The sequence below is a fragment of the Bactrocera dorsalis genome, chromosome 1 (genome assembly GCF_023373825.1).
Source record: "Bactrocera dorsalis isolate Fly_Bdor chromosome 1, ASM2337382v1, whole genome shotgun sequence".
Taxonomy (NCBI): Eukaryota; Metazoa; Arthropoda; class Insecta; order Diptera; family Tephritidae; genus Bactrocera; species Bactrocera dorsalis.
Genome location: NC_064303.1, coordinates 69,421,607 through 69,442,007, shown reverse-complemented (window position 1 = coordinate 69,442,007; position 20,401 = coordinate 69,421,607). Strand labels below are relative to the sequence as shown.

Sequence of the window (20,401 nt, the reverse complement as noted above, 5' to 3'; positions counted from 1 at the left end):
AAATGGCAATGCACTTCTGATGTGTACCGTGTTAAGCAGCTGCAGTAACAGGTTGACGAATCGCGCGTATATTTGGCATAATCCTACCACTTCAACAAAATACATTTTTATGAAATATCATTCATCCGGGAAATTTTATTCGAATTTCCGTGTGCTTTTTTGTCACAATTATGTAAATATTTTAAATTGTATGTATTTATTTGAATAGATGGATTTGTTATTGGTAAAAATTTATTCAATTTAAATAATTTTTCGGCTTTACGAATAAGTTGTACGACTTAAGAATCCTTATAATGGATAACCGCTGTAAATAAATAATTTAGAATTAAAAAGATTTGTTTACAATCAAAAATTTTGAAAATGGAAACTAAAAATTTAACCCTGCTCAGTTTGGGAATAGAGAAACTATAGCAGTCTTACAATATATATTTTTGTATGGCACCGCCGAATGAGTTCAACAGAGATGCATGATCCTACGTATATTGTAGATGAAACGGGGGAGATTGTCTTACATCCTTTGGCGAGTTCACCCAACATTCATATACATATACTTGTAAATAATTATTTGAGATGTTATGAAGTAGTTTTGTATTTAATAAATTCTATTTAGAATATATTTTTGATTTTTCACAAAAACTTTATAGCAACTCTAATTACCTGATAACAAACAAACACAATTTCGTACACTTTGCCAAACTTAAGCCAAAGAAACGAATATAATTAGGGTTTTCACAAGTCTCATAAAGTTGTAAGTTATAACGATTCGAAAACATAGCATTGAGAATTGTATATGTGTAAACTCATTTTTGTATGAAATCCAACAACAATTTTTTAAACAAGTGTAAAAATTTATAATTTTACGATTTTACGATGCTTTACGACAGGTTGTGAGTACCCCAAATGTAAAATTTTGTATAATAAAATGTTATTGATACTGATTTTTTAACAGAACAAAACTCGCAAAAATAAAAAAAAATGTGCAATATTACTCATGATATTTTTTTCCCTTTTAGGTAGATATTGGTTTTATAAAGTCAATGGTTGTCGTAACCTATATTCTATGAATGTATTTCCCTAGTTTCGAAGATTTCAAAACCTACCAATGTTTATAAATATAGTTAGATGTGTTCAGTTCAGCTGTTTATTACCTATTTCGGAGAGAGATATTCTTGAACAGTATTACAGTTGGAAGCTGAAATTAGGTGGAGCTGAAGTTGCACTTGGATGTGTTTGGGGGGATTGGAGAGAATATGTAAATTGACTCTATTTTTCGATTCGTATCCTTTTTTGAAAAATGTCATTTATCTATTAAGTATATTCCTTTATTTTTTCCGCTAAAAAGTGTTGTGATACACATTTTTATTACATGTCATTTTCGTTTTAATTTATTTGGTTCACCGATATTAAAATTGAAGGAAATCAATTTGAATTAGGTAACACGTGTTTGTTCATAACTTTGACATCGGCTCATATACATTTGTTGAAAATTTGGATTCAGTATCAGTATATCGAAAGGTTATCAGGTGAGCTGTAAGGAAAAACGGAAAAATAATACCCAATACATTACATAGTGGTCGGTCTTATACGGAATCAGCAGCCAAACAAAAATAATATTACAATTAATAAAATTCGAATTCAAATGTAACGAAAATTATGTCATTCAGTAGGAAACCGAAGGTGAATAAAAAACATTCTGTTAAACTGACAGATCATCATTTGAGGTGAACTCAAATGAGCGTGGCGCCTGCGGTTATTTGGCTGCATAGAGATGATGCAATAAATAAAATGATGAAATAATTAAGATGAAATAATTGTGCAGTGGTGAAATAGAGAGGTGGTGTAGTCAGAGCGAAGGCTTGCGCATCAGCCGGATTCAGAACACGAATCAAAGAATATTGCAGACGACTTGCTGTGCTTTAACTACTACAGATCATGGAAGAAGAAGATGCGCCATTATCTCCGATGCCTTCACCGTTCGTTCCGACATATACATATAATACATGAGGAGTGAGCGGGGTTATTTGTATAAAGTTTTATTCCGCTAACATCATTGGTTCCTAATGTATATATTATACAGAGAAGGCATCAGATGGAATTCAAAATAGCGTTACATTGGAAGAAGGCGTGGTTGTAAACCGATTTCACCCATATTTCGTACATGTCATCAGGGTGTTAAGAAAATATTATATACCGAATTTCATTGAAATCGGTCGAGTAGTTTCTGAGATATGGTTTTTGGTCCATAAGTGGGCGACGCCACGCCCATTTCCAATTTTTAAAAAAAGCCTGGATGCAGCTTCCTTCTGCCATTTTTTCCGTAAAATTTAGTGTTTTTGACGTTTTTTGTTAGTCGGTTAACGCACTTTTAGTGATTTTCAACATAACCTTTGTATGGGAGGTGGGCGTGGTTGTTATCCGATTTCTTCCATTTTTGAACTGTATATGGAAATGCCTGAAGGAAACGACTCTATAGAGTTTGGTTGACATAGCTATACTATCCGAGATATGTACAAAAAACTTAGTAGGGGACGGGCCACGCACATTTTTCCAAAAAAATTACTTCCAAATATGCCCCTCCCTAATGCGATCCTTTGTGCCAAATTTCACTTTGATATCTTCATTTATGGCTTAGTTATGACACTTTATAGGTTTTCGGTTTTCGCCATTTTGTGGGCGTGGCAGTGGGCCGATTTTGCCCATCTTCGAACTTAACCTTCTTATGGAGCCAAGCCGTGTACCTAGTTCCATCATGATATCTCAATTTTTACTGAAGTTACAGCTTGCACGGATGGACAGACGGACGGGCAGACAGACATACATCCGGATTTCAACTCTACTCGTCACTCTGATCACTTTGGTATATATAACCCTATATCTGACTCTTTTAGTTTTGGGACTTACAAGCAACCGTCATGTGAACAAAATTATAATACTCTCCTTAGCAACTTTGTTGCGAGAGTATAACTAGACTAGCTCCAGCACGTGATTGAGCTATTTTTGTGATATGTTGCTTTTTAGTACGCAGGCATATCTCTTCTTTTTAAGCGTGTTTAATCGCAGGAATGTACCAAAGCATTAGCCAAAGGGTTTGGTTGATCTCGGAGTTTAGATATATATGTAGTTCTGCTGTTTCTACTTCTTTCTTTACCATAGAAATACCAAGATCTTTATGGATATTTTCATTACATATGTACCAAGGCGAATAAGAGATTGTTCTAAGCATTTTCGATTAGAACCTATGTATTAAATGAATGTTAGTTGCTCAGGTCGTACCCCACAGTTGAATGCCATACACCTAAATCGGTTTTATGACCGCATTGTATAAAAGCACTTTGTTGTCTAGGCAAAGTTTAGAGTGTTTATTTAAAAGCCAATTTAAATTTGCAGCTGTTATCTTCATGCAAGTTATTTTACTATAAATATGTTTTCTCCACGTAAGTCTTTTATCTACATGAATACCAAAATAAGTTACTTCGTTCGCTTGGGGTACTAAAATACATATTGTACATTTTTACTGCCGGGCACATCTTTGGTCTTAGCGAAAATGTAACATGCTTACACTTTTGTTCATTCACATTTATACGCCAGTTGGCAAGCTATTCTTCGACAGAATTTAAGTGCTCCGCTAATATTTTTGATGATATATTGTTTTATACAATTCTTGAGGAAGAATTTTTTTAATCTTATATAGAAGGCCTTCATGCCACACATTATCAAATGCCTGTCCTACGTCTGAAATATTGCTGAAGAATACTCTCCGTGCTTAAATGCTACTATTATTTTATTAGTAATTACATTTACCTGCTCTATCGTGCTACCGGTGCGTTGGTATTATATTATTATCGTGAAGTAAAGGAGGCATCTTCGATAGTAAAACTTTTACAAATATTTTAGAAAGACAGGGTAGAAGACTGATTGGTTTGTATGAAGACGTCTGTGTTAAGTCTTTCCCAGGCTTATCTATCAGAATAATCTGCGACTTTTTCCATGGTTTGTTTGGTGTTGCTGATACAGCTGCGTTAGTTATTATATCATTGATTTCTCTTATGCTTTCGTCAATATCTCTTCCTGTATTTGTTTTGTACGCACCATTAATGTGGCTACTCACGTATGTATATATTTTAGCCAATTCGTTTTATTAGATGTTAGACCCACTTTTCGACCAACGAATATGGGTTGTTCCCTTATCTCTATTAGAGCCGGAGAGTAATCAGAAGATACGTGAGTACATATATCAACTGTAATGTGAAATTGTTAAGAAGAAAATTGTACATTTATAATCTTACGAAACACCTCTATATTATTAGACGTACAGATGTCATTATGAATAGAAGCTTAGTTCACTATTTAATAAACTTCCTTCTTCCGTTTTATACTGTCGCCAAGTCAACACGCGGTTTACTCTCCTAACAGGTTATGGGCCCAGTAAACATAAGAATGTTAACGCTGCTATCAAAAATGCTGAGTACGTTCCTAGTTTATGTGCGAATTTACTTTCGGTGAGTCAAATTACAGACAATGAGAAAGAATTCCATTTTAAAGACAATTGGTGCAAAATATTAAACGAGGACAAACAACTAATTGGAACTGCGAGCAAAATAAATGGTCTTTATCGCCTGAACTGTGTGCAACGAGGTTATGCAGCGATGGGCGTCGCAAGCAATAACTTATGGCACAGGCGCTTAAGTCGTGTCTGTCGCGAAAGTGTCACCGCCATCCAAAATGCTTCGGAAAGTGTTAAAATTACAACCAGTGGTAACGACAAATGTGTGGTTTGCATAAAAGGCAAGCAGACCACAGCGCCACACAGTGAAAAAGGCCAGCGTGTTCAACAACCTTTGGAACCAATACATAGTGATGTAATGGGTCCATTAAATGTTAACTCATTTTCTGGTGCGCGCTATTTGTTAACGTTTGTGGATGACTATTCCAGAAAAGTGTTTGTTGTCCCAATTAAATCAAAAGCAGCTGTCTTCGATGAATTTGTAAAATTTTAAAGCAACGATGGAGAATCAATCTTCGAAATATATAAAAGTTCACCGAACGGACAATGGTCGCGAATATATAAATGTAGTGTTCAACAAATATCTTTCGAAATATGGCAGTATCCATCAGAAAACGATACCCTATACCCCGAACAGAATGGCGTTGCAGAGAGGCTAAATCGGACAATAACGGAAAAAATCAGATGCATGCTGCTAGATGCAAATTTGGAGGACAGAGTCTAGGCTGAGGCTGCTGTAACTGCGGCATATCTACTGAATCGTACACCATGCAGAGGTAACAATCTGAGTCCGGAAGAGGTGTGTCAGGAAAAAGACCAAACTTGAAACACCTCAAAGTCTTTGGTTGTAGGGCAATGGTTCACGTAGGCAAAGAAAAACGCAGTAAGTTAAAACCTAAATCTCTAGTGGTGAAACTTCAGGTAGCAGTCATTCGCATACAGAAGGGAATCATGAATCAACAATGAAGCTTAAAGAAATAACAGATTTGGACCATGAAGGAGTCCGTCGCTCTGAGTGATTGCGGAATATGTTACGACCAAATTATAATCTCTGCGTAACTGAATATGTATCATCAGATCCAAACACTGTGGAGGAAGCGATGACAAACGAACACCATAAACTTTGGCAGTCTGCATTGATTGAAGAAATTGAATCTCATGATATCAACAGCACTTGGGAACTATCAGCCCTGTCTATGGGAAAGAAAGCCATTCCGTCAAAATGGGTTTTCAAAATAAAGGCAAATGCAGACGGAGATCCTGTACGTTATAAAGCCAGGCTTGTGTTGAAAGGATTCAACCAGAAGCAGCACATCGATTATGACGAGACATTCGCACCAGTTGTGCGATATACTCGTACGTCAATTCGTTTTTTGCTTGCTCTTGCCGTGAAATATAACCTTACTGTTTACCAAATGGATGCTGTAAGTGCTTTTTTACATGGCGAGCTTAAAAAAGAGATCTATATGACTCAGCCAAGTGGCTTTAGCGATGGATCCGGTCGCGTCTGCAAGCTGCGAAAATCGTTATATGGTCTGAAGCAATCTAGTCGTGTCTGGAACATAAAGCTCAATTCAACGCTAGTTAGTTTCGACTTGCAACGCCGCAACGTCGACCAATGCGTATATTTTCTTGTCGCTGACAAAAAAATGCTATTCGTCGTTGTTTACGTGGATGATGTCATCCTATTCGCCAATGATACAAAGCTGCTGAACAAACTAAAAAATAAGCTCTCTGAAACTTTCAAAATGAAATGGCTACTGTTCCCTATAAGCAAGCTATTTGATGTCTGCTGTTTGCCGCTCAGGTCACGCGCCCTGATATATGCTTTGCTGTTAACTTGTTAAGCCGATACAGCACGAACCCAGGGAAGGCATATTGGACTGCAGTAAAGCGGGTCATGCACTATCTCAAGGGAACTATTGACAAGGGCTTAGTGTATAAGAGGAGTCCTGATGAAATCGTTGGTTTTTGCGACGCTGACTGGGCAAATGATGTAAGTGATCGCCGCTCAACAACTGGTTATGTTTTTTCTTTTCAGAATGCTGCTATTTCGTGGGCTACCAAAAGGCAACATACTGTAGCCTTATCATCTACTGAAGCCGAGTTAATGTATATGGTAGCTGCTACACATGAATCAATCTGGCTTAAGCGATTTGAAAAAGAGTTAGTGCCCAAAGCTTCGAAATGTATGATCTTATTCTGCGATAACAAGAGCACTATGCAAATAGCTGAAAATAACTCATACTCAAGTAGAACGAAGCATGTAGACATCAAATCAAAATTTATCAAAGAAAAGGTTGAAGATGGCCAAATTAAGTTAAACCATATTGGCACCGATGAAATGATGGCCAATATTTTTACGAAAGCAATATCTGCGCCAAAAACAAACAACTGTCAAATGAATTTGGCTTAAAGTAATTTATTCTTATCAATTATTAGTCAAATATTTTCTCTTACTCATAACTGAATTGTATTACTTTTTCAAATTTATTTCTTATTGTATAACGAACTATCATTTCTATATCCATTTTGTAATGAAGATAAATATTCAATTTAGGGAAGGTGTTGAGAAAAAAAGTGTACATTTATAATCTAACAAAACACCACGTATATTATTAGACTTACAGATGTCATTATAAATAGACATTATCATTATTTAACAAACTTTCTTCTTTCGTTTAATACTGTCGCCAAGTCAACACGCGTTTTACTCTCCTAACAGACATTTATCTATATTTTTAGTTACACCAAATTAAATGAATTTGGTTATTTGTTGCGATAACTAGGCCAATATGTCGGCTTAGCAGGAGTTATTATGCCAAGATTATTGTGCCTATTTATAATAGGGTGATACAGCTGTTGTCCTTCGGATTAATTAGTCGCGAGCCCCAATAATGTGTTTTGCATTGTAATCTCCACCAGGTGGTAATCTATGACCTAGCGTTCTAAAAAAGTCTTTAAATTGGATGTCTGTAATTTTAAATCGAGGTGGGCATTATATAGCCATTGGGTTTCAGTATCCGCAGTGATTTTTTATAGATATGGATGTAGCTTGTAACTGCGCTATAGCATGAGATTCTAATTCTTCTTCTTAATTGGCGTAGACACCGCTTACGCGATTATAGCCGAGTTAACAACCGGGCGCCAGTCGTTTCTTCTTTTCGCTACGTGGCGCCAATTGGATATTCCAAGCAAAGCCAGGTCCTTCCAACGGAGTGGAGGTCTTCCTCTTCCTCTGCTTCCCCCGGCGGGTACTGCGTCGAATACTTTCAGAGCTGGAGTGTTTTCATCCATCCGGACAACATGACCTAGCCAGCGTAGCCGCTGTCTTTTAATTCGCTGAACTATGTCAATGTCGTCGTATATCTCGTACAGCTCATCGTTCCATCGAATGCGATATTCGCCGTGGCCAACGCGCAAAGGACCATAAATCTTTCGCAGAATTTTTCTCTCGAAAATTCGCAACGTCGACTCATCCGCTGTTGACATCGTCCAAGCCTCTGCACCATATAGCAGGACGAGAATTATGACAGACTTATAGAGTTTGGTTTTTGTCTGTCGAGAGAGGACTTTGCTTCTCAATTGCCTACTCAGTCCGAAGTAGCACCTGTTGGCAAGAGTTATCCTGCGTTGGATTTCTAGGCTGACATTGTTGGTGGTGTTTACACTGGTTCCAAGATAGACGAAATTATCTACAACTTCAAAGTTATGACTGTCAACAGTGACGTGAGTGCCAATTCGCGAGTGCGACGACTGTTTGTTTGATGACAGGAGATATTTCGTCTTGCCCTCGTTAACTGCCAGACCCATTCGTTTTGCTTCCTTGTCCAGTCTGGAGAAAGCAGAACTAACGGCGCGGGTGTTGAGGCCGATGATATCAATATCATCGGCATACGCCAGCAGCTGTACACTCTTATGAAAGATTGTATCTGCTCGATTCAGTTCTGCAGCTCTAATAATTTTGTCCAGCAGCAGATTGAAAAAGTCGCACGATAGGGAGTCGCCTTGTCTGAAACCTCGTTTGGTATCGAACGGCTCGGAGAGCGACGGAGCTTTTCGTGTTACTCAACGTCAGTTTACACAGCCGTACTAGTTTTGCGGGGATACCAAATTCAGACAACGCGGCATAAAGGCAGCTCCTTTTCGTGCTGTCGAAAGCAGCTTTGAAATCGACGAAGAGGTGGTGTGTGTCGATTTTCCTTTCACGGGTCTTTTCCAAGATTTGGCGCATGGTGAATATCTGGTCGGTTGTTGATTTGCCAGGTCTAAAGCCACACTGATAAGGTCCAATCAGTTCGCTGACGGTGGGCTTTAATCTTTCACACAGTACGCTCGATAGAACCTTATATGCGATGTTGAGGAGGCTAATCCCACGGTAGTTGGCGCAGATTGTGGGGTCTCCTTTTTTATGGATTGGGCATAGCACACTTAAATTCCAGTCGTTGGGCATGCTTTCGTCCGACCATATTTTACAAAGAAGCTGATGCATGCTCCTTATCAGTTCTTCGCCGTGTTTGAATAGCTCGGCCGGCAATCCATCGGCCCCTGCCGCTTTGTTGTTCTTCAGGCGGGTGATTGCTATTTCTACTTCTTCATGGTCGGGTAATGGAACGTCTGCTCCATCGTCATCGATTGGGGAATCGGGTTCGCCTTCTCCCGGTGTTGTGCTTTCACTGCCATTCAGCAGGCTGGAGAAGTGTTCCCTCCATAATTTAAGTATGCTCTGGGCATCGGTAACTAGATCACCTTTGGGGGTTCTACAAGAGTATGCTCCGGTCTTGAAACCTTCTGTAAGCCGCCGCATCTTTTCGTAGAATTTTCGAGCATTACCCCTGTCGGCCAGCTTATCGAGCTGTTCGTACTCACGCATTTCGGCCTCTTTCTTCTTCTGTCTGCAAATGCGTCTCGCTTCCCTCTTCAACTCTCGGTATCTATCCCATCCCGCACGTGTTGTGGTCGATCGTAACGTTGCGAGGTAGGCAGCCTGTTTTCTCTCCGCTGCGACACGGCACTCCTCGTCGTACCAGCTGTTCTTTTGCACTTTCCGAAAACCAATGGTTTCGGTTGCAGCTGTACGTAAGGAGTTTGAAATGCCGTCCCACAGTTCCCTTATACCGAATTGTTGATGAGTGCTCTCAGAGAGCAGGAGTGCAAGCCGAGTAGAAAAACGTTCGGCTGTATGTTGTGATTGCAGCTTCTCGACGTCGAACCTTCCTTGTGTTTGTTGGCGGGCGTTTTTTGCTGCACAGAGGCGAGTGCGAATTTTGGCTGCAACAATATAGTGGTCCGAGTCGATGTTAGGACCTCGGAGCGCACGCATATCTAAAACACTGGAGACGTGTCTTCCGTCTATCACAACATGATCGATCTGGTTGGTGGTTTTCGATCCGGGGACAGCCAGGTAGCTTGATGTATCTTCTTATGCTGGAATCTAGTACTACAGATAACCATATTTCGGGCCCCGGCGAAGTCGATCAGCCTCAACCCATTTGGGGATGTTTCCTCGTGGAGGCTGAATTTACCGACCGTAGTGCCAAAGGTACCTTCTTTGCTCACCCTGGCGTTGAAGTCGCCAAGCACGATTTTGACATCGTGGCGGGGGCATCTCTTATAAGTGCGCTCCAAGCACTCATAAAAAGCATCTTTGGTCACATCGTTCTTCTTTTCCGTCGGGGCGTGGGCGCAAATCAGCGATATGTTGAAGAACCTCGCTTTGATGCGGATTGTGGCTAGACGTTCATTCTCCGGAGTGAATGATAGTACTCGGCGACGGAGTCCCTCTCCCACCACGAATCCAACACCAAACTTGCGCTACTTTATATGGCCACTGTAGTAAATGTCACAAGGACCTACTTGTCTCTGTCCTTGTCCCGTCCATCGCATTTCTGGGACGGCGGTGATGTCAGCCTTTATTTTCACGAGGACATCAACCAGCTGGGCAGCGGCACCTTCCCAATTAAGGGACCGGACATTCCAGGTGCATGCCCTCAATTCGTAGTCCTTCTTTCGTTTGCCATGGTCGTCATCAAAAGGGGGGTCACTCATCCGAGGCTTGTTGTTCCTTTTCATTGGGGGTGTTTTTTTACGTGGCGGGTCCCAAACCCAGCGCACAACCCTATGCAGGGGATGTTTCGCCTTCTCACGTTAGCTCGCCTTCAAACGGATGTTCTTAGGCTACCCAGAGGATACTTGGTCAAAGACCGGAAGTCGTGAGCTGCTTGAGTCATATGCAAAAGGATCGTTTCTGGCCACTCCCATGTGAATGGCGATCAGAGAACTTTCCTCACTTGCGTGAACTTCTACACATGACTCCATCCTCTAATTCTAATGCATGGTGATTTAATTGTTCTCTAACCAGCACTGCTATTCCACCATGTGCCTTTCTTTCTTGGTGATTTGTAACATATGTAGAGTCTAAATCGCGGTATAAAGAAATTGTTTTTATTCGTAAGATAAGTTTTTGACAAAAGTATAACATCTACATATATCATTTTCGTCAAAAAATCTAATAAGCTCCAATTTATGTTAGTTAACACCGTTAGCATTCCTTATACAAATGTTCAATACACTCAGTTTTTACTTAAAAGAGTTTGCAACATTCGATTTTGTAATTTTATTATCTTTTGATAATATTTCGCATTGTAGACATAAATTGTGTCACACATTGGGTAAGGTTGAAAATCGTAGTTTCAACGCTTCCATTTAGTTGGTTTTGGAGCACAGACACTGCGTAGGAAGCAATATGCTTTGGTACGTCCATATCCTTGGTAATTTGTGCATTGTACAGGACCATTTCTTTAATTTGGTTCCTCAATTGTAATTCTGCGATTGAGCAAATATTTTAGATTGTAAGTCGGATGTTTTTCATTTTTTTGGTTGGTAAGAATTTGGCATCAATTCTATTTTGAACATTGGTTGTGGGACTTTGATTCTATTAAAAATATTTACTACTATTTAGTGATAAAACCACCTTAGACTTCTTCTTTAACATCTACCGAAGACTTTATACCTTTAATGATAACAACTAGGGCTTTTGAGCTTAGAGTTGGTAAGAGTAGTAATTCTTGTTATTATTGTACAAATATTTTACAAGATCCATGAAACTTTTTTCAGTGTTTGAATTTTTGATTCATCTATGTTACCTTTTTTCAATGCGCTGTGTGGAAATTGTTTCTGCCTATTATATTGCATAGTTTGGAGGCAAGTGCATTTGAGCTCCGTTCACGCAAATTGATTGGGGCGGTTTGGTATTCACGACTGTGGTGATTTTTTTTTTGCATCGTAATTAGGTTCTTTGCTCAGTAAAGCAAATCTGTTGCCATTTAGAAATTCCAGATTTTTAGCATTTGGCGTGCCTGGTTGGATTTTTTTGGTATTGACAGCTGATTTCATTGGACTTGATTTCCTTTTTACGTTTATGTAGCGATCAAACCAGTTTGAACAGATGGCCCTTTTTTGCTTGGTACATTCTCACCTCGCATTTTATTTTCTTTCGCTGTCTGAGTAACTGCTGGTACCTGCAGCGAATCGAATCCTTCTCAGCTGATCGCCGCAATGACAAGCTGAAGTAGTAGTAGCACTCATTATTGTTTGTTTGATTTTTTTTACTTTTTGTTTCGTGCACTATTTGTTTATGCTTATAGTCACAGAGTTCACGGAGTAGTTAAAAACACGTCCGTACAGCTTTTATTTTCGAGTCGATATTGGGTCCTCGGAGCGTGCTCAAGTCAAGTACACGCCTATCTATCACAACAAGATCGATTTATTTTAAACTTTTCGACTCGTAGTCAATTAACTAACGGGTGGGCCATCTAAAGTTTTAAATTTGAATTATCTATAGTTCGACATTGGAAACGTCAAAACCATTCGGAAAGTGACAGATATTCAGTAAAAACTCTAAAATTTACGAAATGGGTAGCTATTCACTATTCTACAGTCCGGATTTGGGCAGAAGATCGTTTGACTGAGGATGGTCAATTTTACCGAAAAATCATCTTTTCGGACGAGGCTTATTTCCACCTCGATGGTTACGTTAACAAGCAGAATTGTCGCATTTGGAGCACAGAAAATCCGCACGTAATCGTCGAAAAGCCAATGCACCCACTGTATGGTGCGGATTTTGGTCTGGTGGAATCATCGGCCCATTTTTCTTCGAAAATGAAGAAGGAGCCGTAACCATCAATGGTGAGCGATATCGCGCAATGTTAACCGAATTTTTCGTCAAGCAAATTGAAGAGGAAAACTTGCACAACATTTGGTTCCAGCAGGACGGCGCTACGTGCCATACTGCAAACGCTACACTCAATCTTTTACGTCCTATCTTCGAAATTTAAAATTTTCTATGGCCCACCCTATAGCTTGATGAAATTTCTTGCGCTGGAATCTGGTTTTACAAGCAATCATACCTACCTAAGAGGTGTTATGTTTACTAATAAACGGGCCGTATCTCAACGAATTTTGGTTTTTTTTCTTACATTTTTTTTATATTATTAAAATGTCAATAAAAAACAAATAAAAAAATGAATAGTAAAAATTTTTAATTTTTTTTTATCTTAGTTTAAAAAATGCCTAAAATTCATGCGTCTATACCGGAATACCCCTTAAAAAAATAAATAAATGCATAATTACGAATTATTAAGCTTTTATATAACTTATTTATTTTGCATTCGGAGGTTCTTTTGTTTTGTTTTACAGATCCTGAGCAGAGTAAGTCTCTGACCTTCAGATTCACCACGAAAAATTTAAAATTTCGTTTTCATCAATCGAAATTTTCATTTTTCTACTATTTGGCACAAAACCAACTGAAGTCTAACAAGAGATTCTCATATAAACAACTATCAATAATCAAGCTGGAACGTGCTTTTGCTGTTTTCTTTGTCAAAGTAAAAATAGTACATTAAAAATATGTATATATAATGTATTTATTAACAACCGCAAAATTGTCATACATTTTGTAAATTAGTTTATTGCAAAAAACAGTCCCTAATCAAAATTGAATACAAAGTTTTCCTTAAATTTAAAAGTATATTTACAAATATTTATATATAACACCGCTATATCAAAACATGTATACATAGATACAAAGTGTACATAAAACAAGTAAGGAAGGGCTAAGTTCCGGTATAGCCGAATATTTCATACTCTTGCAACTTGCAAGAGTTAAAGCCTTCAGGTACATAAAAGTTGTTAGTTACATATATGGGGTCTAAGCCAATTTACCTGATTTTATTAATTCTAAGTGCAAAATTGCATCGTTATTATCAAGACCCGTTCTGCCAATTTTATTAGGATAACTCACATATTGGCCGATATATGCGGTATAAAGTAACTCGGAAGTTCGAAAAGAAGTACTGACCCGATTCAACCCAGCTTTAACGCTCATACAGTGGACCAATAAAGTTTACATACACCTAGTTCTATTAAATTACGACACGTGTATTTCTTATAAAATAATTAAATTTTGTGGTTTTTTTCTATCCATTTCAAAATATGTTTATCTAACATTGAATATAGCATATCAAATTATTTTTTTTTACACAAATAAAAAAAATTAATGCTAAAGCTTAAAATGCGCTATTAATTGCTTATAATTGTGTTGCATGGGAAGAGGGCGTGGTTGTAGCCCGCTGATGCTCATTTTCACACATTACATAAGAATGGCAGATTTGCGATTGCACCTAGAGGAGAACGTTGCCACGTTATTCATCCAATTTGGACCCCAGCTACTTTGAAACCCTCTGATATCATCTCAGAGTTAAGACGTAATGTCTCTGGCGCATTAAGTTAATGATTCATCACGCTTTTAGTAGTTTTTAACAGTGCCGTTATATGGGAAGTGAGTGAGGTTGACAATCGTTTTCCTCCATTTTCATACTGTCGGTAGAAGTTCTTATAATATTTGCTCTTGGCAATTCTATATTACTTATTTGTAGGTTTTCATTTAATGCCGTTTTATGGGCGTGGAAATGGTCGGCCTAAGCCAATCTTGATCTTCGCCAAAAAACGATATATGTATTACAACTTTGTTAACAATATTGTTTTCCAACTGAGAAATAAATATATGTATGCAATATATGTATGTATTTATTTCTACTTGGGATTTCTAAGTGTTTATTATTTTTTATTTTTGTACTTTTTATTAATTTATTTTCATCAAGAGTTAAGAAAGTAGCAATTGAAAAATGCTTTGATACATTTCTTTAGATATTTTATGCAATGACACTGTGATTGAATCACTTCTGCATAAAATTGCGTTTTGCCGTCGGTATCTGCGTATCTCTGCACAATCAACATTTTTTCTCAACCAGAGATATGTGTGGGTATGCAATGTACAAATTGTATGTGTGATATGTTTAAGAATCAGCATAATTTGATTTCTTTGATTTTTATGGTCCAATTAACAAGTTGCGAGTATATCAGATAAGATTTTAATACTATACTCGTACTAGCCAGCAAATGCCATAAAAATTGTTATTATTAAATACCTACAAGTGAAATTTAAATATTAGTTTATTGGATTTTGTTTTAATTTATTAACAAATTTAAGTATTCCTTCCTTACTATTTAAGTATTACAATACTAAATTAATACGTCACATTTTAATGTTTGCTTAATGACTAACCCATCCTTGCTTAATAACTGCTACAGAAGGTCATCTCGATTATTTCAGTTCTAACGTATAAGACGTATAAGAGCGCATTGAGATTAATTTATTGTTTGAGTGAGTGTAGCAATGTCACTCCATCTTAAAATATTGCAATGTCCTCATTGCAGTTTTTGGTTTTTATTATTTACAAAATGAGTAGAATGAAAATGTTATCAGATTCATAGAATTCTTAATAATATTAGTAAATGCTTTAATCAATTTTTTATTTTGTGCAAAATATTTAATATTTGAAAACTAAAACTAAATTGTAAACATAAATCAGTTAGACATATTTTTTTCTTCTTTTAACCCTTAAATGCATGATGATGTATATATACATCAGTGTTTTCTTCCTTACATAATTTCTAAACGGTAACTCAAACACAGTATTTTTTACTTTTATTAGGTGCTAAAAATATCTGTGTTGACTTTTGAATGCAAACTTTCATGATATGACATTTCACTTTTTAATTTTAATAATTTGACAGCTTGGCGCGCCACTTAAAAAATACACACTTGGTATTTACAAAGGAAAAACCATGCATTTAAGGGTTAAATTGGCTTTTGTTTTTTCTTACTTTTCTGTTTTTAAACTTTTGAAACTTCCCCATCAGACTCGGTTTGAACAAGTCTTACTCTTTTATAAGGGTTACTAATTTTATCTAATCTTTTCCTAGAGGTTTCGACGCTAACAAAATTCGTATCTATTTCTTTTTCTTGTCGGTTTTGATTTATGTTATTTATTCTTCGTTCTTTAATTAATTGGGGATTTGTTTTTGGGTGTTTTCGAATAAAAAATATGTTATAGGGACTTTCACCTGTAGTGGAATGAGAAATAACATGATTGTAGGTAAATAATGCTTGTTCAATTTGAAGGTATTTCAACTCTTTATCCCCAGAGTTACAAATAATTTTCAATTTTTCATTCATCGTTTTAAGAAACCGCTCAATGTCACCAAAAGACTGCTATATTCAATTGCTGACACCACTGCTTTATGCTAACATTGTTGATACCTTGGTCCTGGTCTATTTTCAATGTTTTCGGAGATCCCATAAAATTAAAAATCTTCAGGAGGGCTTTCTTAGTTTCTAACCAATTTAAAGCTGATACTTTTTCAGCTGCAGCAAATTTAGAAAACAAATCAATACATGTTAAATAATTTTCATCGTCCCATTTCCAAACGTCTACTACAAACTTTCTCGAGTCTCATACACAGGAGGCGTAACTTTAAATGGTAATTTGTTCGAAATGTTTTTGCAATGGTTGCATAACTCGCATTCATTAATTATTTTAGTTATCTCCTTAACGTAATTAGGGTGGTAAGGATGGAGGATGGAGTCATGTGTAGAAGTTCATGCAAGTGAGGAAAGTTCTCTAATTGCCATTCGCTTGGGAGTGGCCAGAAACGATTCTTTTACATGTGACTCAAGCAGCTCACGACTTCCGGTCTTTGACCAAGTATCCCCTGGGTAGCCTAAGAACATCCATTTGAAGGCGAGCTAACGTGAGAAGGCGGAACATCCCCTGAATAGGGTTGTGCGCTGGGTTTGGGACCCGCCACGTAAAAAAACACCCCTAGTGAATAGTCATAACCAGCCTCGGATGAGAGACCCCCCTTTTGATGACGACCATGGCAAACGAAATAAGGACTTCGAATTGAGGGCATGCACCTGGAATGTCCGGTCCCTTAACTGGGAAGGTGCCACTGCCCAGCTGGTTGATGTCCTCGTGAAAACAAAGGCTGACATCACCGCCGTCCAAGAAATGCGATGGACGGGACAAGGACAGAGACGAGTAGGTCCTTGTTACATTTACTAGAGTGGCCATATAAAGGAGCGCAGGTTTGGTGTGGGATTCGTGGTGGGAGAGAGACTCCGTCGCCAAGTACTATCATTCACTGCGGTGAATGAACGTCTAGCCACAATCCGCATCAAAGCGAGGTTCTTCAACATATCGCTGATTTGCGCCCACGCCCCGACGGAAAAGAAGGACGATGTGACCAAAGATGCCTTTTATGAGTGCTTAGAGTGCACTTATGTGAGATGCTCCCGTCACGATGTAAAAATCGTGCTTGGCGACTTCAACGCCAGGGTGGGCAAGGAAGGTATTTTTGGCACTACGGTCGGTAAATTCAGCTCCACGACGAAACTTCCCCAAATGGGTTGAGGCTGATCGACTTCGCCGGGGCCCGAAATATGGTTATCTGTAGTACTAGATTCCAGCATAAGAAGATGCATCAAGCTACCTGGCTGTCCCCGGACCGAAAACCACCAACCAGATCGATCATGTTGTGATAGACGGAAGACACGTCTCCAGTGTTTTAGATGTGCGTGCGCTCCGAGGTCCTAACATCGACTCGGACCACTATCTTGTTGCAGCCAAGACTCGCACCCGCCTCTGTGCAGCAATAAACGCACGCCAACAAACACAAGGAAGGTTCGACGTCGAGAAGCTGCAATCACAACATACAGCCGAACGATTCTCTACTCGGCTTGCACTCCTGCTCTCTGAGAGCACTCGTCAACAAGTCGGTATAAGGGAACTGTGGGACGGCATTTCAAAATCTTTACGTACACCTGCAACCGAAACCATTGGTTTTCGGAAAGTGCAAAAGAACAGCTGGTACGACGAGGAGTGCCGTGTCGCAGCGGAGAGAAAACAGGCTGCCTACCTCGCAACGTTCCGATCGACCACAACACGTGCGGGATGGGATAGATACCGAGAGTTTAAGAGGGAAGCGAGACGCATTTGCAGACAGAAGAAGAAAGAGGCCGAAATGCGTGAGTACGAACAGCTCGATAAGCTGGCCGACAGGGGTAATGCTCGAAATATCTACGAAAAGATGCGGCGGCTTACAGAAGGTTTCAAGACCGGAGCATACTCCTGTAGAACCCCCCAAGGTGATCTAGTTACCGATGCCCAGAGCATACTTAAATTATGGAGGGAACACTTCTCCAACCTGCTGAATGGCATTGATAGCACAACACCGGGAGAAGGCGAACCCGATTCCCCAATCGATGACGATGGAGCAGACGTTCCATTGCCCGATCATGAAGAAGTTCGAATAGCAATTGCCCGCCTGAAAAACAACAAAGCGGCAGGGGCCGATGGATTGCCGGCCGAGCTATTCAAACACGGCGGCGAAGAACTGATAAGGACCATGTATCAGCTTCTTTGTAAAATATTGTCGGACGAAAGCATGCCCAACGATTGGAATTTAAGTGTGCTATGCCCAATCCATAAAAAAGGAGACCCCACAATCTGCGCCAACTACCGTGGAATAAGCCTCTTCAACATCGCAAATGTATAAGGTTCTATCGAGCGTATTGTGTGAAAGATTAAAGCCCACCGTCAACAAACTGATTGGACCTTATCAGTGTGGCTTTAGACCTGGAAAATCAACAACCGACCAGATGTTCACCATTCGCTAAATCTTGGAAAAGACCCGTGAAAGGAGAATCGACACACACCACCTCTTCGTCGATTTCAAAGCTGCTTTCGACAGCACGAAAAGGAGCTTCCTTTATGCCGCGATGTCTGAATTTGGTATCCCTGCAAAACTAATACCGCTGTATAAACTGACACTGAGCGTATTGCTGCGTCAGGTTCGAGAAGGACCTCTCCGAGCTGTTCGATACCAAACGAGGTTTCAGACAAGGCGACTCCCTATCGTGCGACTTCTTCAATCTGCTGCTGAAGAAAATTGTTCGAGCTCCAGAATTAAATAGAGAAGGTACAATCTTTATAAAGTAGCCGGCGTATGCCGATGATATTGATATCATCGGTCTCAACACCCGCACCGTTAGTACTGCTTTCTCCAGGCTGGACAAGGAAGCAAAGCAAATCGGTCTGACAGTGAACGGGGGCAAGACGAAATATCTCCTGTCATCAAACAAACATAGGAACCAGTATTAACACCACCAACAGTGTCATCATGGAAATCCAACGAGAGAATGGTTCAGCGAAAGATATATGGTTCTCTGCGCATTGGCCACGGCGAATATCGCATTCGATGGAACGATGAGCTGTACGAGATATACGATGACATTGACATAGTTCAGCGAATTAAAAGACAGCGGGTACTCTGGCTAGGTCATGTTGTCCGGTTGGACGAAAACACTCTACTTCTGAATCGCTACAAACAACAAATGATCAATTTGAACCACGCATTGATCGAAAAATTACAGGAATAAGCCGGAAAAGTTACTAAAAGTGCACCTGCACAAAAACCAAAACCGATGCAGGTTGATTGTAATGAAAGTACCCTGCTGGGAGCTGCTAACCTACCCGCCGTATTTACCAGGCTTGTCTCCTTGCGGTTACCATCTGATTTCATCGATGGGACACTTATTGGCTGTACAGTACTTCGACTTCTTACGCAGAGGTCTAAAATTTGGTGTCTGATTGGTTTACATCAGAAGATGAACATTTCTGTTGGCATGTTACCCACATATTGCCAAAGGTGGTACAAAATTTGTAAAAAGCTACGGTCAATGCTTAGAATATTTTTTTTTTACTATCCAATTTAAAATTTGTATTTCGTTTTCACAAAAACTGCTCATTACAGACAGGTATAATAAAAATCTCAAAACTAATTTCTTTCCGTAGTTACCACTGTCAAATGTTATAAAAAATGTGAACTCCATTGAATCAAAGAGTTTGGTATCATTTTTTTCCATGTCATAAGTCTATTCCTCCCATGCATTGATTGCAGCGTGTGATCGCATTTGACAATCAACAGTAATATACCTTTTACGAACTTTATTCCATCACTCAGCGGATTGGAGAGGAAGGGATGCATCCAATGTTGAGGCAAGTAATAGAAACGGTTATCCATCCATTTGACTATTCACATGTTGTCGTCAGTGCCGGAAAAAAAGTGTAGAGGTTTTCGATGAAATCGAAGAAGAAAGAAAGTAATGCTTCTGTACAGCAGTCTGCAGCGCATTTAGCAACCAAATTTAATGAATGTACAAGACAGGGAATGTATTCTGCATACTTATTTATTTTCTTAATTCGGGCTTGTAGGCTGATGTATTTCCCACTCATGTTGCTGGCATTATAATAGCTTTGCCCGCGATAATCTTTGATTTAATGCCACTTTACTCAAGAAATCTAGTAAACTTTGAGCGAGTTGTTCAGCAGAATGACCTTCCATGTCCAAGAATTTAACAAATCATTGCACTGGTCCAGATGGCAGAACATGGCTTGAGACTCTGAAACACCTTGCTCTTAAGGCTGGACTGAA

At 39.0% G+C, this 20,401-nt stretch overlaps 1 protein-coding gene across 3 annotated transcripts in view; it reads left to right on the top strand.

Annotated features, from left to right (window-relative positions):
* The window catches only part of LOC105233475 (homeotic protein caudal), a 128,588-nt gene that overhangs the window by 83,319 nt on the left and 24,868 nt on the right, over positions 1-20,401 (top strand). The window contains exon 2 of one of the 3 annotated variants that reach the window (XM_049445971.1): positions 4,414-4,499. The exons of the other annotated variants lie outside the window; for them this stretch is intronic. Within the exon in view, the coding sequence (XP_049301928.1) occupies positions 4,414-4,499 (86 nt within the window). The remainder of the gene's footprint in view (positions 1-4,413; positions 4,500-20,401) is intronic. 3 annotated transcript variants of the gene reach the window in all.